Source organism: Bactrocera dorsalis, chromosome 2 (assembly GCF_023373825.1).
Source record: "Bactrocera dorsalis isolate Fly_Bdor chromosome 2, ASM2337382v1, whole genome shotgun sequence".
NCBI classification, from domain to species: Eukaryota; Metazoa; Arthropoda; class Insecta; order Diptera; family Tephritidae; genus Bactrocera; species Bactrocera dorsalis.
The window spans coordinates 87,924,815-87,951,720 of NC_064304.1; the positions used below are offsets into that span (position 1 = coordinate 87,924,815).

At 36.7% G+C, this 26,906-nt stretch overlaps 3 protein-coding genes across 9 annotated transcripts in view; 2 read left to right on the plus strand and 1 right to left on the minus strand.

Moving 5' to 3' along the window:
- Positions 1-26,906, plus strand: part of LOC105229576 (A disintegrin and metalloproteinase with thrombospondin motifs 9) — an 81,977-nt gene that overhangs the window by 31,045 nt on the left and 24,026 nt on the right. Inside the window, exons 1-2 of one of the 7 annotated variants that reach the window (XM_011209951.4) lie at positions 19,993-25,027; positions 26,536-26,661. The exons of 3 other annotated variants lie outside the window; for them this stretch is intronic. In XM_011209951.4, the coding sequence (XP_011208253.2) occupies positions 26,626-26,661 (36 nt within the window). In that variant the 5' untranslated portion in view covers positions 19,993-25,027; positions 26,536-26,625. Of the gene's footprint in view, positions 1-973; positions 2,667-19,992; positions 25,028-26,169; positions 26,662-26,906 lie in introns of those variants that run through there. 3 more of the 7 variants (XM_011209956.4, XM_011209953.4, XM_049448644.1) reach the window with 3 other exon arrangements.
- On the minus strand, positions 5,160-6,142 carry LOC105229578 (cuticle protein 8). The gene is made up of 2 exons (XM_011209958.3): positions 5,525-6,142; positions 5,160-5,460 (listed from the first exon to the last, which is right to left on the minus strand). Exons 1-2 carry the CDS (start codon positions 5,832-5,834, stop codon positions 5,291-5,293), a joined length of 480 nt encoding a protein of 159 aa, XP_011208260.2. The 5' UTR covers positions 5,835-6,142; the 3' UTR covers positions 5,160-5,290.
- On the plus strand, positions 6,394-7,873 carry LOC105229577 (adult-specific cuticular protein ACP-20-like). The gene is made up of 2 exons (XM_011209957.3): positions 6,394-7,088; positions 7,153-7,873. Exons 1-2 carry the CDS (start codon positions 6,779-6,781, stop codon positions 7,302-7,304), a joined length of 462 nt encoding a protein of 153 aa, XP_011208259.1. The 5' UTR covers positions 6,394-6,778; the 3' UTR covers positions 7,305-7,873.

Sequence of the window (26,906 nt, forward strand, 5' to 3'; positions counted from 1 at the left end):
TTTTGGAAAAGTGAGCGTGGCCCCGCCCCTACTAAGTTTTTTGTACATATCTCGGAAACTACTATAGCTATGTCAACCAAACTCTATAGAGTCGTTTCCTTCAGGCATTTCCATATACAGTTCAAAAATGGAAGAAATCGGATAATAACCACGCCCACCTCCCATACAAAGGTTATGTTGAAAATCACTAAAAGTGCGTTAACCGACTAACAAAAAACGTCAGAAACACTAAATTTTACGGAAGAAATGGCAGAAGGAAGCTGCACCCAGGCTTTTTTTTAAAAATTGAAAATGGGCGTGGCGTCGCCCACTTATGGACCAAAAACCATATCTCAGGAACTACTAATCTAATTAATTTTACAGCAAAATAAAAAAATATGTAAATGACGGATAATGAAATCTCGATTATCACTTTATCATGCGAGAGTATAAAATGTTCGGTGACACCCGAACTTAGCCCTTCCTTACTTGTTTTGATATTGTTTATTTACCCCTGAGTCTGAGTAAGCGTTTACAACGTCTTTTACGAATCGTTTCACACTGGGTAGGGAATCTCTTTCAACAACTAACATCCTTATTTTATTCTCTGATGATAAGGATGAATCGATCAACGCATTTGCAATTTTCAATATTTTAGTTTGTGCAAAAGCTTGATTTATATATTTTAGAAATATTTATGGTTTCTAAAAGTTTCAAAGTATATACTTGTAGAACAAGCTTTTGCACAAAGTAAATTTAAGTGGCGTTTTGAGAGGGTAGGAAATGTTGCACCTTTGCCTGGTTAGAAGGCATCATTTTGAAAAAAGAACATGCAACTTTGACAGCCCAAGCGTAGTGCAGCATAAATGCGACATTCTTGTGAGAAAAGAAAAGGCTATAATTACATCTAATCTACGAGTATTGGTTATAGTCTTTTAGGCAAATTAGTCCTGCCCACAAATTATTTAATATAATTTTAAATAATTGATTTTCCAATTCACTTCCCTTTATGATTTAGGTATTTTTTTCTGATTTTGTGTTAAAAAGCATTATTTGATTTATTTATTTGTTGTTGTTGTTGTCGTTGTCTGCACACATGTACTTGTATATCGCGCACACGCGCCACAATTTAAAAATACATACACAAACGCTACTCAATTTGAAAGCACACAGACCTTACATACACTGCGAAATTCGCTCTCTTTTTTACTATTTTTTGGCTTTTGAAAATTTCATAATACAATGGCGGCGGTTTTGTTGCTGTTGTTAAGTGAAATAAAAATAAAACCCGAAAATTGCCAAAAATATATTTTAAATAACAATTCGGCAGCAATAGCGGGCGGCAAATTTGTACGCTACAACCCCTGCCACCCACTCATCTCGCAATGTACATATGTATATTATACATATGAATATACATACATATCTACATACATATATATTAGCGCTGTGTATATCGGAGCATCTTGTGTATATCACGTATACGCCCCATCACTTGCGTGGCGCGCAGCTTCAGTGTTGCCAAACGCCGGCAGCATGTTTGTTTACAATTGCACGAACGTGCCGGCAGTGGGTCGGTCGGTCAGTGAGCTCCTTGGGTGTGCATAAACTGCAGACTCCTTCGGTGAGCACACACAGCTAAGCAACTATTTGCTCTAGCATACATACATACCAATGCTTATGCTGCCCTGTACACATTTATATAGTCATACACACCCTGCTTTATATAAAGTGTGCATACTTGTATACACATTATTTGTTTTTTACTTCGTAGCGGTCCAAAGACTCTAACTGAGGCCTTTGGCGGTGCTAAAACGCTCTGCGTCGCAGCGGATGCCGCCGCCAGCGAGCGCAAGCCAATTTGGCTAACACTCTTGCCACCTAGGCAGCAGCCCGACCGACCGCGTTGCTATGCCTCAGCTGGGCAGCCGGGCAGCCAAACTCGCACTCGCCACACACTTTGCGGATCTGCGAATTTTCAGTCTTATTTCGATTTTCTCTCAGGCTCGGCGGCGCCGCGGCATTTCGGGGAAAAATTACAATTTTCGCACAATTTGTACGCGTAGCAAATCTAGTTAATTTTTTGATCGAAAATTTATGGGCATAGGCCATATAAATCACGAACAGAGACACATAAATGCATGCAAGCCGGTCTTCAATAGTTTTGCGAAGATAATTTGAGAAGAAGTGCAACTCGAACATTTCCAAAGTGATTTCAACGGGAAGTGTGGAATAAAAACTACCTTTGAATCTAAATAAAGCAACAATTTGTAGTTTAAAGTAAAATAAAAGTGCCCGATTTAGTCTGGGCATCAGTGGTGTGTAATAATTGAGAGAATATTTGTTCGGAGTGCGAAAATTTGTTTTGGGAATTTTTAGTTCCATGAAAGTCGTGTGTACCGTCCGTGCCTGCGTTCGGAAAATTGAATTGAGTCAGCTCCACTTGTGGAATTCTGTGAGATAATCAATTGAAGAAAAGTGAATAGTATAAAGTGTTCGAATAAATTTTGCTTCTATGGTTCAGCGAAATTTTTATGCTTTTTTAAAAAACTTGAATTACTTAATTAAAATAAAATATATGGTTTTTGAAAAACTTATTATTTAGAAAACGAAACGAATTTAAGCGCAGCTGGTTGTTGGTAAAGTACCGGTTGCTTGGAAAAGGTGACAGCAGACTATTTTTTGAGGTGACTATGAGGTAGTATTAGTTTTAGTTAATAAGTGGATGCTTAAAGCAATCGTATCATGACCCTTACATGCGCACCTAAGGTAAATGAAAGCTGCAAATGGCTTTTCATTAGCTCAATCAAAAGAATGTTGTGAAAAGTTGTGTCCTTAATCTAATTGGCTTTCTTAGTAGAAAACTCTGCAGGGTCAAAACGCTCGGGTTTTATGAAATCCAACTTTGTTTTGTATAGGCTACACATTTTTTATAAGACTATTTGCTATAAATATAAGTATATACTAAAGAATATATACAAGCAATAAATTTGTATTTTTGCTTGTCCTTCTTTGTCCTGCTATAAGTTATAGCAAAGCATAGCGTGATAAAACTCACGAGCGTTTTTCTGGCATGAGGAAACTTCTTTGCGATTATAAGACATATTATACAGATCCTAAAGCTAATGGTTAATAACAACCCTAGTTCAAACTTGTTGGAGCACCAATGTGTATATGGATGCATTTGTAGGATTTTATTGGGAAGATTCACACATTTACAAACACCCATGGTTATTAAACCAACTTGAACTGTCTGAAAACGAAATATGGATTTGTATGGCTGTGTGCGAACGAAAGTTCCTCGTGCGTCTGCTCTTATGATTTCCTTATACTACTGATGCGCTATAAGTAACTGTACGCGAATAGCTTTCGCTCACAATTTTTATTGGCTTTTGATGATCCTATAAAATTGCAGTTCGATGTTCTTCAATATTACGGCTTATACTTGCGTATTTGTTGGCGAAGTGTTTAAGTTTAAAGTTTGTTTTTGTTATTTTTTGCCTTTGCTTGAAAGATTGGCAAGCAAACGAAACGCTCTATGAAAAATGTATACTCGAGATTTAAAATTTTTTGGCGGTATTGGTGAGTTGTAATAAAACAATATTGCCGCAATAATAGCATGTTTATGTTAATATATAGGAAACAGTGAACTTAATGATATAAAATTAAATTAAACTAAGTTTGGATTAAAAAGCTATTGTACTTCGAAAAATATTTCATTTTTTTTGGTTAAAATATTGTCGAGCTCAGAGAAATATTCAGAAAATGTTTCAGTCGAAAAATGATAAAACTAGTATAATTTCAAGTTCTTCGCGGATTCACACTTATATATACATATACACTGATCCTCCTGTTGTCATAGTCTACTGAAGGTGAGCTCAAATTAAGCTCACTTTTTAATGAAATGAATGGTATATTTGAAGAATTTATAAACCGTTATTGTAATTTTAATTGCTTCTTCTAAATAAAGAAACTATAATCTATTACACATACACATACTTGTGGAAACATGTGTATGAGTTTGTTAAAGAATGCGGGTTTTCGCTCTCGCCCACTTGCCAACGAACAACTTGCAATACAGCACGATTGCAATATACACAAAAACAACACTAACAATGGAATGAATACGAAATGTAATTTGTGCAATATTTGCTTTTGTTTTTAAATAAAATATTTTTGAAGCAATGCATTATTCCACAAAAGATGATCAAATTTTCATTTAAATTACGATGAATTTTCGCAGCTATTTCTAGCAGTACACCATTCCGAAAATGGACTCGAAATAGAATTAACTGTGTATAACAATTTAAGTAACAGCAAATGTGAATAAATTTGAACGGCAAGTTTTTCGCGCATTGTTTAATCAAATGAACACGCACAACCGATGCGCTATGAAATTTAGCATTTGAATTTCAATATTTTATTTTATGATTATTCTTTTATTTCAATTTAGTGAACTGCTAAAATTATTTTCATGTGTTTCATGTATGTGTATTTAAGCAATTTGCGGTCAAAGTATGTGTAGTTTAGTCGTTGGAAGGCACACCCTGCGCCAAAAATAATCTGCATACATATTTAGCGGTGCGGTTGCATATAGAACTTATATTGGCAGTTAATTGCAATATAAATACGAAAATAGTAATATTTTTATTTATCATATTCTGTTAAGCAATAAACTGATGAAAATAATTTTCACATCAAAGTCGCACAGAGCAGAATGGAGACTCAGCATTCTGCTCTGTGCGACATTGAGCTGTCGTTCGCTTTAGTCATGGGGTACCTACAGATTACCGGCACAAATTTATTGTTTCGAAATGTCAAAGAATGAAATAAAAATAACAAATCGGCAATATAAAATTAGAAAGCGACGAAACTAAATTCTTCCTGTAAAAAGAACAAAACGAAAACCTAAAATAAAACAAAATAAAAAAGTCTCAGAATAAAAGTGAAAATTTTGCACAAAATTTATGACTTCCCAGTGAGTCTGACTATGCGAAAAAGAACACATAAATGTGACAAAAATATGCGTTCCTTTATATTTAACAAATAGATGGCAGAACGATGACCAACTCAACGAAATCTTTTGCAAATACTCGTATTCGCAGATATCCCTTCAAACTTTTTATTAACTCAAAGCATAATACTTCCTTCTTTTCTCTAGGCCCAAAACAATTGAAACAGTTTTAATTCGCATAAAAATGTATTCATGTATTTAATAAACAACAAAGAACATAATTTTTTGGTCACAACAACACAGTTTCATTTAAACAACATTTACATTAAGTTCGTTTTACTTCGTTAGCGAGTTTGCTTAGTAGCTACCAGCGTGACGATGATCATAACCATAGGCGCCATGATGATAAGCCTGAGGATGGTGGGCATGACCGATTTTCTTGACAACAGCGTTGAAGCCGTTGTGATCATCGGCGGTGTACTCTACAACGCGTGTGGTGCCATCAGCTTCCTCCAAGGTATATCCTCCTAAAGGTCAGAATAAGGTAGAATTATTCGGCCAAAATATCTATATATTGTAAAAGCAACTTACCCTTGACATGATCACCGTCACGGTGCTCCCATTGGCTCTTATGATCACCAGTATGTGCGTCCTTTACACCATACTCGAAAGTGTACTTGGGATAATGGTGGGGTTCGTGGTGCTCGTAGTGGTGGTCGTGGTGAGCATAGCCATGTCCAGCATAGTGCAGAGAGTTGTCGTGGCTACCATAACCATAGTGTCCATCAGTGTGTTGAAGAACCGAAGCGTAACTGGAGGCGTGTCCGTGTGGAATGTATCCTGCGCAAGCGACGCCAAAGAGTGCGGCAGCGGTAAAGGCGATACACGAGAGGATTTGCATTTTTAATTTAAGTTTTAAATTGGATTTGCAAAAACGAAAAATTATACGAATTTGTGACTCTGTTTGGAGTCAGTGGCTAACTGATACCAATCAGCTGAGTGCAGTAACTATTTATACCAAATTCTTTTCCTTAATTATATTTTCAATCGCGTTCTTAGTGCGTGTGTTTTAACTTATTAATTGCTAAAATGTAAAAAATACCAAAACCCATTAAACAATAGCACCATTCGACTGGTGAATTGAAGGCAATCACTTACTCCCGGCAAGGTCGCTTTGCAAATTCCAGAGCCACCCAAGCGCACAAGCCGTTCAATAGTGACTAAGAGACCCACTCGCCGACCAACCCAGGTTATGACAGTAACCACTAACAACACCTCACCATTATTAGTTCAACACCTTTGTGCTATATTAAGTAGTTAACTTCATATTGTACCTGATTCCATTCACACTTCAATTAAGCGATCAACACTTGCGAGCGCTTTGTTGGTTCTGTTACTGTTTCACGTTTGGCTATTAAAGCACTCGACGAAAATATACCAAAATAGACTAAATAAATATATTCAATATCTAATATTTTCGTTAAGACAATCAAATTACTAAGTATGAACTTTTGTATTCAAATTAAGTATTTGAAAGTTGAAGCAATTAGTGGAGTGAGGACAGTAAACGGCCATTCTAACATATTTAATAATATTTGGCTTTATTTTATACTTAAACTTCACTTTACATATCTCATTAAGAGACTGATATGGTCTATTTAGGGAAACGATTTGTGATTGAAGCCTTCATAATCAATTTAGTGCTATTTAAAGTTTACGAAAATGCTCGAATATAAATAGCAACTCGAAACAGCAATTCGACATCAGTCAAGCACTGCACTCAAACAGAATTAGTGAACACTTAAAGTTCAGCAACCGAGTTTTAAATATAATAAATCTAAAAAAATGCAAATCCTCTCGTGTATCGCCTTCACCGCTGCCGCACTCTTTGGCGTCGCTTGCGCAGGATATATTCCACACGGACACGCTTCCAGTTACGCCTCGGTTCTTCAACACACTGACGGACACTATGGTTATGGCAGCCACGACAACTCTCTGCACTATGCTGGACACGGCTATGCTCACCACGACCACCACTACGAGCACCACGAACCCCACCATTATCCCAAGTACACTTTCGAGTATGGCGTAAAGGACGCACATACTGGTGATCATAAGAGCCAATGGGAGCACCGTGACGGTGATCATGTCAAGGGTAAGTTGCTTTTACAATATATACATATTTAAGTCGTATTATTCTACCTTATTCTGACTTTTAGGAGGATATACCTTGGAGGAAGCTGATGGCACCACACGCGTTGTAGAGTACACCGCCGATGATCACAACGGCTTCAACGCTGTTGTCAAGAAAATCGGTCATGCCCACCATCCTCAGGCATATCATCATGGCGCTTATAACAGCCACTACTGAAATATTTGATATCTCTTAAGGAAAGCACCAACGAATTCAGACCCACTCGATTATAGTACCAATAATTGTTATATCTTTGAAATAAATCAATTTTGAATAAATGTTGATTTTAAAGCAAAAATGTTTAGTTTTCATGTTTCACTTCTCTTGATATGATATTGGTACAGGGTTCAATTAGGAGGTAATAACTATATGACAATGAAATTTCGCAACTAAATAGGATAATCCCTCTGTACTCAATTCTTAAGTAGTCTTCAAGACCTTCCATCACTAAACACGCCAATCAAATCCAGCGACATTAAAAACTCTGAAATAAATGTGCTGTACGTAAGTATGTATACATATTTGCTTGTTAATACCAAAGACCTCGCTGACATCACTTCAGAGCTTAGTTATGCCTGAATGGGATCACTAAATTATGGTCGGGATGAAAATAAATCTTAACGAAGAAATTCCATTTAATAAAAACGTGTGTGAGAAATCGTCGCCTGGCAAATATAAAAGCTGAGTTAGACAGACGCTTTTCACTTTACATACTTAGATATCTTTCAAAACCCAAAATATTTATTATTTTTATATACATACACATATATGTATTAAACTATTAGTCGCGATACAAACGCGCACACAAGAATGTATTTAAAAAAGAAAGAACTTTTGGTACATATATATTCACTTATAAGTGATCTTTGAGTAATGCGTATATGTATGTATGTATAACGTATACAAGATATTTATAGTATAGACATACGTGAAACTGTCCACTCGCGATGAGTGCCAAGTTTTCTATCTCAGCTGAGAAGACTGCTCGCAATGACTTACGCGGGTACAACAGTTTTCCGCTTTTATTTTCCTCTTTTCCTTTAATCAAGTGCTGGTGCATATATTATACTAGTGACGATCTGATATATATGTTTGTATGTGTAGATATCCGGCAAAATATTTGTATACATTCATATGAGTTTAGCATGATTTGTTTGATTTTTATACATACATATGTATGTATGTGGCCTATTGATCCGGACTAACAATTAGTGGTCGCTTTGGTAGCCTGCGACTCATTATTGCTCACACACATATTTCTGCAAAAGAATTGATGGTTTGAAGAATCACAACATATTCAATTGAGAATTATATACAATATTTACAACTTCTGGTTTGTAAAGTGATTTAGTAAACTAATATACAAACATATGTATACGACCAAAATTTATGAAAACGAAGACAGATTTGTTCGTATTCTATTTATTTTGCCTCACTACGGGTGGTTTCTGACACACTCACTATCATCAAAGCTTTTTTGTTTTGCTTTTAGTTTATTTTCAAATTTCGTTAATTTTACAATAAATTTCTGTTGGACTTTCTTTGGTCAACGAAAAAGTGATTTTTTATTTTCTTTCTCGTTGGTTTAAGCGATAATATGTAACAGATGAGCAAATATAATGGATACTAGTTGCCAACAATATTTACATGCATGAGTATATAAGTATATTTGCTTACTTTTGGTTTAAAATGCAATTTACATTCATTTCGTATTTTCTTACTTTACTTATTTTAAAGTGGCTTTAAAACTGCGGAGATTCTTGTTCAGCGAGAGAAGTAGCTTTATAGCCAACCCTATCTGTGAAATAGTAATACTTCGTCTCTCTTTTTAATAACAGCAGCTCCTAGTATCATACTTTCCCAATAACCGAAAGTAAAGGATATGAAAATGATGAGCATTTAGTATTCGGCAAAAAAAGAATACGAAGAAATCGAAACTAAACGCTTAAGTTCTGTTAAGACTCACGGTCCACGATTGAATAAATTATTTCAGAATATTTCTCTAGATTTCCTTAGAAGTCGTTTCATTGAATCCAACTGATCTGCACTACATTCGAAGTTACGACTTTGTGATTAGAGTGAAGCAGATAAGCTCTTTTGTGGATATCTTTCTCATATGAATTGCTTATTAGTCAAAATCATAACCGCTAATCAATCATGACAAATGTATTCATTTACAAAGTTCATTAAATTTTTTTGAATATCATTTAAATATTTTTTTTTTACTTTTCGCCAAAAAATAAACGTTTTAACATATCATCCAAAAACAACCTCTGCAGTGTGCATATCGCATTTCACATACCACGAATTCACTCAGCCGCAACGGCGCCAACTTCAAACAGCATGGCAACGCCATAAGCGGCCTTCCGTCAAAGCTGCCACACCGCCAGCGATTACGAAATGCTCATTTAAACACGTTGATGGATGGTATTTAAAATGGTTAATCGCAAGCTGTGCGCCTCAGCGGAGAAAGGCGGGAAAGGTGAACAAAGAAAGACAACGGAAGAGATGGTTTTAAGAATTTTTGATAATTGCCACAGCATCAACGCGCCAGCGCTCATTCTGCCTTTCCTTGTTTTCAGCGTTGATCATACTTTAAATTTATTAATTGTTGTGTTCGGCTACTCATGCCTGCCAGTATTACGAGCGCACTGTCGTTTGTCATAAGGCGAGACCTCGGCGCCAATTCCATATACGAATGCCGTCTGTTGCAAGCCAAATTGTGGCGATAAAGACAGTGGCAGGGGAGAGGCGTGCTTGTGACAAGACGCGGGGGCCATTGCGATGCGGCGCCACATCAATCAACAAGATAATTAAATATATGCACACAAATGTATTAAATGTGGGAAAAAGTTATGTTCGCGCTAAATTTTATAGGAGAGTGTTCAAGTATGAGTGATTGTGAGTATGTGGTTGTAGAAGCTCTTAAAATACTCCGGCTTGTGAGCGCTTGGCAAATGCATTTTTCAAATTTGTTTAATTCTTTTACTCAATCGCAATTAATTTTACGCAAAGGTCATTTGAATTACGCTATTGCAGTTGTGTGAATTATAAAATATTTTATATAAAATTATGGATTTATTAGTAAGAAGCAATGACAACGCGTTGCCAATAAAATTTGAATTTGTAAATGTTTTAATAAAATATTTCAATGTCACTTATTAAAACGGACAGCTGCGTGAGATCGTACTGAGTAGTCGAAAAAGACTTTTCGTATTTCTAATCGAATTTCAACTTATTTTTTTTTTTAATATTTATACTTATAAATTAATTTTTTTGGTTAAATGAACCTTAAAATCTCACCTTTCCAACACTCTATAGTACTTATGATACTATGTGATTGGTAGCACTAGAGATATACGATTGCAATGACATCTACTGACAAAATACGAAAAGCCTTTTTCGACTAAAGCGCGTTTCCTCAGAAATATGTTTGGAACGGGTTCTATCGTTGAGAAAATGATATAAAATGTTGCACAAAACAAAAAAAAATAATTTCCTTACCCCATTACACAATTTTAGCTCTATGCGATATACCAAAAAAAGACACACATACTAAATTTTTCTACACCGTCAGCAGCCAACCAATTCCATACGAGTATTTTAAGTCGTGCGTGAAGCTATTTAATAAGCTAGTTATTTATAACTGCAAATATACGAGTATAAAAATGGCTGCATATTTCTGAATATCTTGCCGCACATGTAACGACTGTGAAAATTAAATTTAAATTCCTTTAATTCGAAAATTTATGACCTGCTTTATGTGTAATTCGAGCTGCCACACAACCGGGCACATGTTCGCATGCATGCATGTATGTGAGCATAGTTTGGAGCTTGCACCACCCGAGGCGGCCTATAAACGATTTTAACTGCCACATAAATTAACAGTGCTAAGCTCATATAAATTGTTGTTGGTCACTTTTGGGTTTTTAATTTCCACTATCACCAAGTCCAATTAAAAATGACAGTCACAACTGGCTAATCTCTCTCGATTACTTTCAGTTTCCGCCGAAATTGCCGCTGACGCAAAAACCAATTGCGGCGCTGGCGGCGGGCGTGGATGACTACAACGACAACAACGCTGGAAAGCTTATAAAAATTCACAAATGTTGCCACTACATTTTTATGTGTACGAATTTGTGTTTCTTTTACGTTTTTATTCATTGCTATTTGAATTTCTTTGCCTTTAATGCTTCGTCGGTTGGGTGCATTGACCGTTGCGCACGCGCCGCGCGCCGCTGTTGGCGCATCGCATACATTTTTGGCAGTATCACATGTCATATATGTGTATGTATGTATATACACAGGCGTGTAACATGGTTTGGTTGTTGGTAGTTGAGACCTACAGCTGACACTCCCACCCAGTAGTCGGTTTAATCGACGCTCACCAAGAGCCGCCACACCCACCCTATTTAGTTTCGAATCATTTCGTCACATTTGAGTTCATTTTTTGTTCCTAATACAATAACAACTTCTATAATTTGATAGTATGGAAATTTTTCCAAAGCGTTGCTAATTGAACGCCAAAACTCGTTTTACGCACGCTTTCTTATTATTGTGCAACATTTGGTGGCAATAAATTTTTTTGAAGCCGATGCGCTTGTGTGCCCAAATAAGTTTGCTTTTAACACGCACTGTTGAACACGACATTAAGAAGTTAATATTTTTTTTATGTGTTTTTTTTTTGGTAAGTGAGATTCCCTAGTACGAATTATCCGGGAAAAATATGAGGTTCAAACACTTTTATACAGTTGAAGCAAAAACTTGGCTTGATGACGAGTTTCCGGACACTGCCCCAGGAAAATAAACCATTAAGGATTGAGCTTAGTTGAGGCGAAAGAGGTTCTTACCTACGAAAACATCAAAAAGTCCACAAAATAATTATGGTTGAACTAAAGTGAGGTTGTTCAAGATAGCAGAGACTCAAAGGATATCAGCTGAATGTGTATATTATAATATATATACGAATATTTATACCCTGAACAGGGTATATTAAGTTTGTCACGAAGTTTGTAACACCCAGAAGGAAGCGTCGGAGACCCTATAAAGTATATATATAAATGATCAGTATGTCGAGCTGAGTCGATTTAGCCATGTCCGTCTGTCTGTCCGTCTGTCTGTATATATACGAACTAGTCCCTCAGTTTTTAAGATATCGTTTTGAAATTTTGCAAACGTCATTTTCTCTTCAAGAAGCTGCTCATTTGTCGGAATGGCCGATATCGGACCACTATAACATATAGCTGCCATACAAACTGAACGATCGGAATCAAATGCTTGTATGGAAAACATTCACATTTGACAAGATATATTCACGACATTTGGTAGAGATTATTTCTTAAGCCAACAATATAATCTTCAAAAAATTGTACAGAACGGATTACTATAGCATACAGCTTCCAAACTGAACACATAGTTATTAACAGAAATGCACCTGTGAAGGGTATTTAGCTACGATGTAACCGAAGTTAACGTTTTTCTTGTTTGGTATGAGAAAGCTCATTGCAAAGTGGGTGCCGCGCGGGCTCAGTTTTGGCCAAACACAACGGCGAGTTGATGATTCGGAGCAATGTTTGAAGATGTTCAAGCGCAATATGGTTAACCCGACTTTTTGCATTGATTTGTGATAATGGATGAAACATGGCTCCAACATTCCACTCCAAAGTCTTTTCGACAGCCATCCGCACTCGATGAACTCGCGATACAAAAATGGTATCGAAAAGTTGCAGGGCCCCGCTATAATAAGTGTATCAGCTTTGAAGGGAACTATGTTGTATAAAAAAACTAATTTTACAAAAACATTTTGCCAGGGGCTTTTCGATCGTGCATATTTTATGAATTAATCGGTTCTTGGAATAAGTGAGTACTAGGGAGTGGCAGCTCACATATATGTATTACATTTTCTCTTACTGCATTTCGAGACTTAATTGCGGGACTATGTACAAAGCATCAAGTTTACGCTGCATCATCTCAACTTCATGCTGAAATTGCATAATTAGCGCCACAAGCAGTTGTCTGTTCAGAAGGGTCGTTTAGTTTGATCCCTTGCCAGATTTCGATTATCCAACATTTACTCTTAATTTACAAACATCTGTATACAAAAACGAATGTGTAATTCTTATCGACTTGTAAGTGTGTGTGTGCGTTGGTATAAATCAAAGCAAAAATGTCTTTGGTCGCATTTTGTAGGTGGAATGTGATTTGTTGCCAAAAGGCAAAAGTCAACCAATGAAAGCGAAGACTCGTGTAAGCACCTGCAATGCATAAGCACCTGATCCAACACCTCCTAAATGATAATTTTGTGTGTATGTGTCTAAAATGTTAAGAGAAATGCTGCTGTGAATCTTTTCAGTTCTTCAGGTATGAAAAAAATTGGTATGATACATGATTTCCTGAACTCTACAAGAAAATACTTCAAAGAAAAAAAATTAACTTGAGTGAAAATTTAACAAGCCTACTTGCGACCGAGAACCTAGTTCCTGGCTGATGCTACTCGTACTTTAGGGTCACATGCATATAGCTTTATAACGACAAAGCGTCTTAAGAGCAAATCTACTCTTCTTTGTTTTACGAAAGTTTTATTATACTCGTAAAGTGAATCGTGACTGTGATTAAGCTGGCAATTAGCAATTTAAGACACTAAAAAATGTCAACTGAAATCGGTTCCAACAATCGATGAGGACCGCAGTCGAAGCGAAATAAATCGGTCTTGGCCGAATGGAGCATAAAAATACGAAATATGCATTTGCAATAATAAAATATTTTAATGACATAAATCTGTCGAAGCAGATAAGCGTAAGCAATGCAAAATGTAATAATTCATAAATGGATTTAAATCATGTTGTTTATGGTATTAATTAAAACGCATTTAATGACAGCTCATAAATCGGTGAATTGGGACCTCATAAAGAAATATAGAGATACCGGTTTTTAATTGGGTCAATCGGTGAATGCTCGAAAGCATATAATAATATTTCATAAGTAATTGTCACAAAAGGATGGGGGGAAAAGTATACTCGGTATAAAGTAGAAATTACTTTTATGCAAATTAACACGGTACAAAATTGAAAAAAAAGAAATATATTTTGCACTCAGTTTTGCTATTTTTTTATTGTCTCAAGCTTCTCCCAAATTGCTTTTTTAATAATGGCGAAATAATTATAATATACCATCAATTCTTACCAAATATTATATAAATTTTAACTGAATAAATGTATAATTTCTATTGCAGGTTTGTACATCCGAATAACCGCATTATGATCCTCAGTTTTTAAAAAAATGTGTGAGTAAACAGTAAAATTAAGTATATTAAATAATATAAAATACAGCAGTTCATTGAATTCACATATGTATGTAGGTTAGGTTAAAATTATTTTCGAAAGATGTTCTCAAATAAAACTTCTCCCACCGAGGCTTCTATTGCCAAGAACTGCAAATTTCATATGCTGCCAGTTCTATAATAATAATGATAAGAATATTTCGTAATAACTGCGTTTTCTGAATGTTAAGAAACTTTTTTGAAAACTTCTAAAGAGTAAAAGCAGCATTTCGCCAGGCATTTCAGACAGTCTCGTTTATATTTTATGATTACAATGATTCCGTCTTTCTTTCTGTGTACGAAATATAGGGTTCCTTCAAGCTATATAGCTATATAGGGTTCCTTCACTGCTATAGCTTAATGATCAAAAGCATGTGAATTTATTTCGAAAACTCAAAGTATTCCTGGATGCGGGTGTTAGCAATTTAAAGGCGTTATAAATTAATTTTAAACACAATATATGTAACTTTAAAAGACTTGCTTAATATAACAATGTACATATAAGTAAATAATTACAATGTAATTTACGGCGGCACGAAAAAATTAAAACTAAAAGTTAAAAATTCGAAAACAAAAACTGGCATAAACATATTTAAAACAAATGAGATAAGAATAAACTTGAAGCGATTTAAAAGCAATAATTCACAATATCAAAAAGACAAAAGTGACAGACGATGAATGAAAAAATTACAATAAAAAGGGGAAGGGGTGCAGGAGGCACAAAACTAATTGACAGCCACGCCAGTACTGGCAAAACACACAATGCCCAACGCCTTGCGTTCTGCAGTAAGGCGAGCTGGGAGAAGGTGCGGTGTTGTAGGTAGAAATGCCGCTACGCTTTGAATGACTATTATATTAATGAAGAATAGTTTCTGACTAAGAAAGGCGCATAGCAAAAAATAGTTAAAATGAAATGTAATGGGTGTGAGATAATGGACAACGGACGGCTTGTGGTATGAATGGGTCTTGTTTCGTGAGGCTCATTGACTTTGCGTTCGCTCTGACTTGCCTTTACGTGACAGTCAGCCACGAGTTATGGCAAACTAAATTACATGGCTAACAACGATTACGCACTAAATTAGGGATAATGGGCGCATAAACGGCATGACTTGAGTGATTGAAATACACTATAGAAACAACGATACCACAGATACACATAAATAATACAAATGAATAACCTTCTATAGAGCGAGCACAGCTGAAAGCAGAAGCCAAAATATTGTAGCAAGACATATGTACATGCATGGCGGCTTCCAAACAAATGTAAGTGTATATTTCTGGCCTTTCACATTTGCATATTAATAGAGGCATTAGTCTTTATACTGTCGGAAGAAAAATGTATTAATGTCTACAATTGCGATTTTTTTTCACGCGAAATTCAATTTTAGCCAAGAATTCATGCGGAAGGAAATGTCTTCTCAATATTGACTGTAAATGTTTTACGGATAATAAGAAAAAATATGCTAAGAATAATTTACCCAAAAATTGCAATGGCAGGCCAATGAGCCGCAAAAGTTTGACAAACGCATAAATCAATGACACAAAAAGAGGCAACGACAATCGCCAAACAAATGAGGCGAGGTGAATGAAATTTGCGTATGCGCAATGGTTTGCTTGAAGTCAACGACATTGCGACTGCGTGACAGGGCTTTGTATGCAGAAATTCAAAAGACAAAAAGTTCATTTGAATTAAAATTTGTCAATTAGAGGAGACTGTGGCACAGGACGGTATGCTAACGAACGTGCCGGCAAATTTTTTCACTGACGATTTTGTTTTCCATTTATGCAAGGTCTTCAAACTTATTCATTATGTGACAAAGTGTGTGTGTGTTCAAAGTTATATTTGGCAAGTTGATTAAAATGTCTTCCACTCAGCAGATTTTTATTCGCCCACTATTAAGAAATCTGTTGCATATACGGAATTTGTTAGTGCTCCGTTAGTTTTCCATTGCTCCTAAACGAAATCTCGCCAAGAGCCTCCAACAAATTAATCTATTATACAAGCAAAGTTAATACTTTTTATACAATTACTAAAATTATAGTGTAATTAACACAGCCATCCTGGCAGCCCCACTTAGTAACCATCGCAATTAGCCTTTGTACCTGGTGGAAATAGGGGTTTCCACACACACGCTCCTATGTACATTCTCATTTGCTGCTTTGATTTTATGTTCACACTTATCCCCACACACTTATCCTTACTTTTGTTGCCGGTGAGTCAGCAGACCCAACGGGTAGCGCGATCTTTTTGTGTCTGCTTTCCACTCAATTCCTGCTTTTTTCTCACCTCAGCCAGATTAGACGCATAGGTAGATTGCTATGTATTTTGGGTTTCAGACAATTCGAAAAATAAAAGAGATAATTTCACTTTTTACGTGTCTTGCTTTCAACAGAGGCTCCTACAGCTTTGAAGACCGAATGTGTGAAAAACCGAAACAATTATCTTAATATCTGGTTGTAACGAACAGAAGCGCTTCTAGTATTGATTCAATTGAACCAAAAGTGTGGGTATTTCTCAGTGAGCTTTGTACATTTTCATCTGCTTATAACGAGAAATAGCTCTCTGTGTAAATATTAAACTCGTAATGGAGTACTGATTCACTCCAACTGTAAAGTAATTTTTACGCCACTCTGTTCTCGGAACTTCTGTAGAATATACATTTAAATATTTTATCGCATTCAGCTTTGAAAGCTTTCTTTGCACTAAAGTCTATAAAGTGGTGTTCATATGTCTCTCTATTTGGTTGATGTTGTTACATGCTTGTATTATACCATTGAGTCCTGCTTTCAAAAAATTGCCTATACAGGCTTGCATAATCTCCCTATGTTTCTCTATTTTGTCACAGCATTGTTTTTTGTAGTTTATTGTGTATTCCTTTCTTGAAGCCGGAACTGTTAGTTGACTTGAACTGTGGAACAACAGAAGTAAAGCGAGTTGATTTCCTTTTTATTAAGCGCAGACAACAATTAGCCGTTTCCAGATTGAACTCGGTAGCCACACTCTTGACAGCAATGAATGGCACGTCACATTAGCATTAAAAACATTGCAAATTGCAAGTCAGTTAATAATTAAAATAGAACAAAAAGGTGTCATTAATTATACCAACAACAACAACAGCGACAACGGGCCACTACCACTTTGCATTGCTTGCTCAAAGTCATTGTGCGACAACAACTCCAGTAAATTGTTTACTAAGCTTGCTGCAGCAACTAATTTATTATAAATTTATAAGGCGATATAAATCAAATAGATTCAGCTTTTTTGCATATCTTTTCATCTAACTGTACATACATATATTTATATGCAGATACATATGTACGCGTGTATTCGTTAAACGTGACTTTTAAATTCTCATCATAAATTACTAATCTGTGCAATTGCTCATGTCACTGTTGGTTGCGCCAAGCAAATATTTTAAGTTTAAACAACACAACAGCAACAAAAAACTACTCTAGCAATGAACAATGCTTTAATGTATAAAAATCATGTAGAAAAATGTGAGGAACTGCAAAAGGCAAAACGAGTTCGAGTGCCAGTGCTGTCTTCATCATTTAATAAAAATCAGTTTTTTTCTCGCTGCAACTGATTGACAACGCAAGATGTCAATATCCTTTTGCGAACAATACCCATTTATGGCTTGAGGCACTTGTACTCGTCAGTGTTAGTGCGTGTTGTTGCTGCAGCTGCGCATTGCGGTTGACAAATGCAAATTAACATATTAAAGCTCAAATAAAAAACTAAAGAAACACATACATATGTCATATTTAAAGCAGAAAAATATAATAATAAAAACCAGAGTTTGGCATAGCAATATTTCATTACTCTATATACAGTGAGCTTTCTCATAACCGGACACTCACCGTCGTATTGAACTAATAAACGCGGCGAATGCCAGCCAGGAGTGAATGTATTCCAATTATCTCATTAGTTTCCGTAGAGCCACCGTGAACCATATGTCACCAGCACAAGACAATTTGTTTGCTGTGACCATTTACGTACTGCATCGAAACACCCAAAATTAGTAGGAATTTAAAAAAGCGGGAAAAATAAATTTTACAGACTTTTTTTTAAGAAATTTATGAAATCTTTTCCGTTTATCAGGGATAATCTTAACGAAATATTGAACGTTCTCATCTCAAGTTAAAGAAATTGCTTTTGTGTGAAAAGAATAATGAAAACTTTGTCTCCATGAAATTGTCCAGTTATGGGAGATGTTCGGCTAGGTTCGCTGTCCGTAATGGGTAGATATATTTGCATATACATACATACATATACAATGCTTGATTTTTATACTCTCGCAACAAAGTTGCTAAAGAGAGTATTATAGTTTTGTTCACATAACGGTTGTTTGTAAGTCCTAAAACTAAAAGAGTCAGATATAGGGTTATATATACCAAAGTGATCAGGGTGACGAGTAGAGTTGAAATCCGGATGTCTGTCTGTCCGTCCGTCCGTCCGTCTGTCCGTCCGTCTGTCCGTCCGTCCGTCCGTCCGTCCGTCCGTGCAAGCTGTAACTTGAGTAAAAATTGAGATATCATGATGAAACTTGGTACACGTATTTCTTGGCTCCATAAGAAGGTTAAGTTCGAAGATGGGCAAAATCGGCCCACTGCCACGCCCACAAAATGGCGGAAACCGAAATCCTATAAAGAGTCATAACTAAGCCATAAATAAAGATATTAAAGTGAAATTTGGCACAAAGGATCGCATTAGGGAGGGGCATATTTGGACGTATTTTTTTTGGAAAAGTGGGCGTGGCCCCGCCCCCTACTAAGTTTTTTGTACATATCTCGGAAACTACTATAGCTATGTCAACCAAACTCTATAGAGTCGTTTCCTTCAGGCATTTCCATACACAGTTCAAAAATGGAAGAAATCGGATAATAACCACGCCCACCTCCCATACAAAGGTTATGTTGAAAATCACTAAAAGTGCGTTAACCGACTAACAAAAAATGTCAGAAACACAAAATTTTACGGAAGAATTGGCAGAAGGAAGCTGCACCCAGGCTTTTTTTAAAAATTTAAAATGGGCGTGGCGTCGCCCACTTATGGACCAAAAACCATATCTCAGGAACTACTCGACCGATTTCAATGAAATTCGGTACATAATATTTTCTTAGCACCCTGATGATATGTACGAAATATGGGTGCAATCGGTTCACAACCACGCCTTCTTCCAATATAACGCTATTTTTAATTCCACCTGATGCCTTCTCTGTATAATATATACATAAGGAACCAATGATGATAGAGGAATAAAACTTTACACAAATACGGTATTTGAGCTGAGGTATCCCTTGTGGAAAATTGATCGGACTATAACTTTTCCAGGTCCCTGATATCGAACACGAAGAACTCCGTGCCTAACCTAACCTAACCTAATTTTTCACCGAAAATAACGGTAAATCTCTCAGAATTTAATTCTAATTAATTTTACAGCAAAATAAAAAAATATGTAAATGACGGATAATGAATCACTTTATCATGCGAGAGTATAAAATGTTCGGTGACACCCGAACTTAGCCCTTCCTTACTTGTTTCTTTTGTTTTTTATTTGTCAACAGCCTTTCAAGCTTATTTCTATTTTAGACTTGTTGACAAGCCGCGTACTCGCACTTACTTAGACTACTCGCTCTCTTTGTTAAGGAAATTATGACTTAATTAAAATGTCAGTCGCTGCAGCTTTACAAAGTCATAATCAATTAAAACAAATGACAACGAACAAGACAATTCTCAAGCCAAAGCCAAATCTAGGCAAAATGAGACGCAGGCGCAGCTAATGTCAGAATGTTTGAAATTTTTTTCTTTCTTACGCCATTCTTTATAATTTACGATTTAACGCGATATTTCTAGACATAAATTGCTTACGCATAACAACAAATACTACCAGATTATATTTATAGACATGCTGTTGTATGTGCGAAGTGATATAATAGACTGTCATGGTCAATTCCATCCAGCTGTCTGACATTCTGACTGCCCGCCGCGCACTTGGCCAGCGAAACGGACAGCTGCGCTCCTCTAAAGGGAAATGGAAAAATCGTGTTTACAACATTCCAAAGACCTAGAAAATTTATGTTGATCCGTTATCGGTATTCGTGTATATACATACATATGTTTGCGATGTTCTTGTACAAGAACAAAACGTGAAATTTTGCAGCATAGAAATTTCCTGTGAATTATTGCGCGCGCCAATAGTGAATAAACCGCAAGCAGGGGCTACTGGGTATTCAACTTGAAAACTGTCGGTTATTTTACGCAGATAAACACAGTAATAATATTGATTTCTTTCAATATGAATGCAAACGGATTAAACAATACTATAGCATTCGCTGTTATCGTGGAAGCTGAGCGCATGACCTCCATCGGGATAGTTATATCGGGCGTGCTAAGAAGTCCCTGATTGACAAACCAGAAAAACAGCTAAACATATAAATGTAAAGCACATCACTCTAACCGTAACTGTGACGCGCAGAAACAACTTCAAACAAAATCTAAAAGCGCCACACATTCCATGCATATGCCGCATGCCACATGCCGCAAAACGCAGGCAAAGTCAAGAGGAATGCACTTGAAGTGCTCGCGCAGAAAAACATATTTGGAGACATACATATGTACATACATACGCAAATGTACTTAGTTTCATATGTGCAGATCTATTCCGCAGTTGTATGTATGTATGTACACAACGGTGTGAATCGAGTGTTTTCACAACTCGGCCAGACAAATGTCTGGCAGCTAATAAAAATTCTTGCTTCACTGACTTGCTCTGCCTTGTTGTTACGTGTCTCAACTTTTTTGCCATTTATTTTAATATTTTTTTCTTTATTTTTCTTTATCATATCACTCGCCAATGCATTCATTGTCGCCTCTTCAATTGCTTTGCTCTTCGCCGTTGCTTGGGTCTTATTTTTGTGGTTGTTTTTGGCATGTTGCAGCAAGTTGCTGGACACATTGGCAGCTCTACTAATTTAAATTGCTTGCTTGGGTTCCACCAACACATGCATATACCACATACACGCACAGCCAATTATTAGTGCACGAAACCCAAGTATGCACATAATTTAGCGGTTTACGGACTACGCTGCGGTTCACCCCAATGTTACCACCGCCTTCACTTTGCGCACTTTGACGAATGACCTTCTTCTTCGGCGACATTTCCTTCGTTTTTTCTAAGACGCCACTGTCCACGTGGCAGAAAGGAGGCTAATGGCCCGGCGTGCCTCTTAAGCGTTCCGGTTGGGCGCGTGCGTTTAAGATAAACACAGACACCCGAGTTTCTCATCGCCGCCTTCCAAAAAGCCTACTGCCACATGTATCTGCTTTGAACTTAAAAAAAATGAGCGCTTTGTTGGTCGCTTCGTTGTTGTGTGCCGCGTGCTCGCTGCTGCGTCGTGGCCCCTGCGGATGGATCCATGCGAAATTGTGTGACGTTTGCAGGGCGAGCGGCGTTGCGCACATGTGGCGAATTTCAAGTTGAATGACTGCGAAGTGAAATGCCAACATTATTTTTATTTTCAGCTCATACATTTCTTCTCTTGCTTTCTGAACAATTATTTAAATTTAATGCAATACATCAATTTTTCTTACTTATAAACCTTTACAGAGGCATTTCTGCCTTTTTTCGAAATTTACAAGCTTAATCTAAGCCTACTTAGTTTCAATATCGTAGGTCTAAAAGATCTCTCTCATTCTGGATCTCAACCACACCAAACAAAGTCAAGTTTCAGTTAACATAGGCAACTAATCACCGAAAAAAATTAATAAATTATGACTTAACGTCGAACGCCTTTGATTTGACAGAAGTTTCCATAATATTGAAACATTTGTCTTGTTTATGATTTTGAACCAACGAATCCTTCGTTGGTAGCCGCGAACATGCATACTGAAACCGAGCCACTAATATCTTAGCATTTTAAATGTCATTTTATATACTATCGAAGCGCATAATATACTTGTTTCTTAATGAGCCGGCACCAATTTTCAATAAATGTTTAAATGCTCGCGTTACTACATACATATGACATACATACAAACAACTACAGATTATAAGCGGGCTCCCTGATTGGGAAAATGTATATAATAACGCGCAATCTGATAACAAAGACTCTCGTAAGCTTTCGAGCGACGTGTTCGCCGTCGTAAATTAAAATTATTAATTGTATAAAAATTGTACAAAAAGCGATTAATAAAACTCGACACACAGCATGACAAAGAAGAAACAATAAAATACTACAATTACAACAAACATACGCACACTTTAAACAAAGAGTTTAAAGCTGTTCCAACAATAACGTTCGCGCGTCATTGTTGTCCTTCCAGTTGGGTATCATTCAGCTCCCCGCGCGCTCCTCCTCATCCATTTTCTACGCTTCATCCACGTTCCTGGCGGGCAAAGCACAGCACGTTCGCTTGATACACAGCTGCCTGGCGCTGATGCTCTGAGAAATGCTGTTATGATCTGCTTTCATTTCTTCCCGGTTCAAGTGGCTCCAATGCTACACAACAAATAAGCAAACATGCGCTGTGTATGTTCGCATTTACATACTTGTATACACACACACGGGGGCACACAGGCAGTCACACATCCAGTGGCACGATCGGCTGGTTGCGTTTTTGCTTGCGTACGTTTTGCAAAAACTGCAACCCACTATCTATCTAACTGGCCGTTTTGTTTGCCTCCACGTCTGACTGACTGTCTGTCACGCGTCTGGCGTTTATTTACTCGAAGACAAGTCGTTCATCTTTCATCGTTGACTGCTTTACATACGCACACATACACATTATAAGCACATATTTGCGCAAAAACACACAACCACATATATATATGTACATATAGTGCTTATATGTATGTATGCGTAAATGCATATTGCAGCTTCCCCAAGCGCCCAGGCTGTATGAGTGGGCGGCGCTGAGGGTTTCTTAAGGTGAGCGCAGTAATTTATTGGTTTGTGTGGGTTTGCACTTTATTTCAAAGGGAAGAGCTTTTTTATTTTTACTTTCTCGATTGCATTTTAATGCTGAATATCTGTTCATATGAATATATGTATGTTCGCTTTGACATACGTGTGCCTGTTCTCACCACGCCTTTTATTTCACTTCATTTCGCTGCACTTATCTAGTACCATAACCTCTATTCGAATTAGTTGGTGATCTCCCAAATTTCCATCTTAATTTGTTGGCTTGAGTAATATGACATTCTCAATGTTGTTTCACCTAAAATGTATTTGAAAATCCCCGTTTATTCTTGATCAGCAACTGTATATGATTCATATGCGTTTTTCAGTTGAATTCTCTTGTGCATTTCAGTCTCATTACAGACCATTTTTCGGAAGAAATAATCTTAATTGATTTCTAATAAATGGTGAGTGTATATCCAGTTATAATTCTTGCGGCAGTGAATTTAAATATAGCATTTACTTACATCAAATCTCTGCAATTACCAAAATAATAACATTTAATCTCTCTCAAATGTAATCTCTTCTCAGCTCTTAGTGCGAATACTCTTATACAAAAATAAAAAGCTCATTCCACATTTCAACTTAAAAATGCTCCTATTGCCCTCTAGTTCAGCTCGACATCTCTAAAACTATTCCATAACTACCTCACCATTTCTCCCTTTTTGGTCCAACACATTCTAAGTGTTGAAGCTGCAGCGGTTTGGCGGCATTCTTCACTCCTTTGTTTACGGGTGGAGGAGTTGCCGATGTTTTTTCGTTTGTTGCTTAGATGTTTACAACTAATGTTGTCGTACTCAACCCACATTCTACCTCGCAATTTTCGTTGGAGCTGTGTCTTATTTTACTTACCAGCAACTGAATTGCGTTGAGGAAGATCCACTGGATCGTACTGCCGTTGGCTTGTTTGTGCTTACAGTTGAAGTGATTCGCTCGTTCTTTCGCCACTCATTCGTTTTGTTTTTTTGTTTTTTTTGTTGTTTGGTTGCCCGGGGACTCAAGTAGTTGACTTCTCGACTGTAAGCCTTCGTATGCAACGGAAGAATTGGCATTCTTTGTTGTTTCTGCTGTTGCCGAGTATACGTACGAACACTTTTACCCGCAGCTGGATCACTCGGCCATTACTTTGTTCGCATTTCAGTGTCAATGACAACAACTGTAATAACAACAATAATGCAGACTGTGTACAGGCAACAAAGAATTTAATATCAGGCCAAGAAATACAACAACAGCAAGTGTGTTGAAGGCATTGCGTGTAAGTCTTTGCATTGCGGCTGTTGTGGCTGTCGCAGCCAGCTAAAGTCAGTTGTCAGTTGCCAGTCGACAGTTTACATTCGCCAATCCACCAGTCCAGTCAACAGTCTACCACCAATCACTTCAGCTGATTGTTTAAGCGCGCACACATACATATACTGGCGTCTGTTAGGTCGCCATCGGTTGTGGCTGACACTTTTAGTCGTTGAGGAATCTCAGCGCTGCGCAGGCGTACCCACAACTGCTCTGTCCGCGTATATTTTTTCGTTTTCTCGCCTCGATGAGTTCGGCTTGCAGTGTACGAGCTGCGCATGCGTATCTTCAACGATTGTGTGCCGCTGCAGCGTTGTTTGTCGCTGGTTAAACGGTTGGTGTTTGTGCGTGTTGTGAATAATAGTGCACAAGTTGTGGTGTGGTGTGGCATTTTGTGGTCCCATAGTATTTTTATGGCATAACAAGTGCCGTTAATAATTCTTAACGCTTTCTCTTGAATGCACCAAGGAGTGTTTAGTGCGTGGTGTTTACCATCTTAAAAAGTATAAAGCTGTAATGCAAGCGCTTCCTGAATGATCTCGTTGCGTCGTGAGGGCTAGCTAGCCCTAGCTCGAGGCTAGTTGTTGTTTGATTTGCTACGAGAAAGTTGTCTGCTAATCGGGTGATGAGTTCAAGTGCTAAGTGTCTTCAGATGTGATGCAGAAAACCATAATAAAAAATATAATTTCATTTCTTTATGGAGAGCATTTCGAAGTGTTTTAACAAGAAAGATCTTCTGAGCCAATATTTCAAATTTTAAAGTGTACAAATACAAATCGACTAGTTGAAATTTTATTTTTTGCCGTGCGGTTGATTTCGGGTGTTCATATTTTGCAAGTAAAAAGTACTCATTGTCTACAATATTTTTTGTCATGCAAGACTGCTGCAATAAATTCGAAATAAAATGCACTGCAAATTCAATTTATACAAGTGAAATCAAAATAATCATAAATCAAACAACAAAATCGTAAAGCAGCATACAAATTCTAAAAATTAAAAATTAATTTCAAAATGTGTTGAGCGCAATTTTTAATGAAAGCAACCGAATCGTGGAACGTTCCGAGTGGAATTTCCATATCAAAATTCCTCTGTTTCGTTTTATAGTACGTATACACACAGTGATGTTCTTATTGTTGTTGCTGTTGTTATTACACTTAATCATGTCATTGTTGTTCATATGTTATGTATCGTATATGAGTGTCTATGGACAAGTATCGGCGATCGTTGTGTACAATAAACATGCGTTATTCATTAAAACACTTTTTCCAATCAGATAATTGGTGTACCTACATACATACATATATTGTATTTTATGCCTCTTTTACTGGCATAGGCAATTTTGGATGCAAGTGACATTGGAATATATTTTTTTCGTGAATAAAAGTGCATCAGTGGCTGGCTAAGCTCGTTTTTGTGAAGCGCAAGATTAAATATTAAGTATGAAACCTTTATTTTTGGTTAATTTCACAAATACAAGTCCATTGGGTAACTATGATACTTAATAATTATGCTAGCATCTTCTTGAGTAAACAACAATTGTAGATGTTTTATGATATAGCGAAGTGAAACATTTATTGATAAATTAGTCTTCACAGTCTCATTAGGATCAATTTGGAGTGTATGCATGTATAAGATGATAAACAGAAGTGATCGTAGTGTAAATTTACTGCAGGGACAAATGGCTCGGATGTGTGTGAAAGATACCACAATTTTGTTATAAACACGGTTAAACGTGCCACACCAAGACTCTGCAAATACCAAAAAAATTCACATATTATTTATGCAATTTATTTATTTATTTTTTATTTATTTAACTTGTTTGGCTCTTGGCGCATAAATCAGTGATAGTTTTTAATTTGCCACACATTGAGTGAGCAATTATTTGATTGACTGTTGGCAAATAAGTTTTCGACAAGTGATTAATTCAACAAAATGGTTGTCTGCAATCTCATCAAACACATAAAAACGGTAAGAAATAACCAATTACCTAACCGCTAGTATATTTTGCTGATTATTTATCAAACACTTCTCCTTAATACAACACGTTTTATATAATTTGTTGTCAACATTTTGTAGTAATTTCTTCAGGACATATATTTGTATATGTATGTTTATTCTCTACAGAAATCCCAGAACATTTTTCAAAAACTTATTGACAGGAATACACAAATGGCTTTACAACATGTTTTGATTCGGCTTTTAAAAGTTTCGAA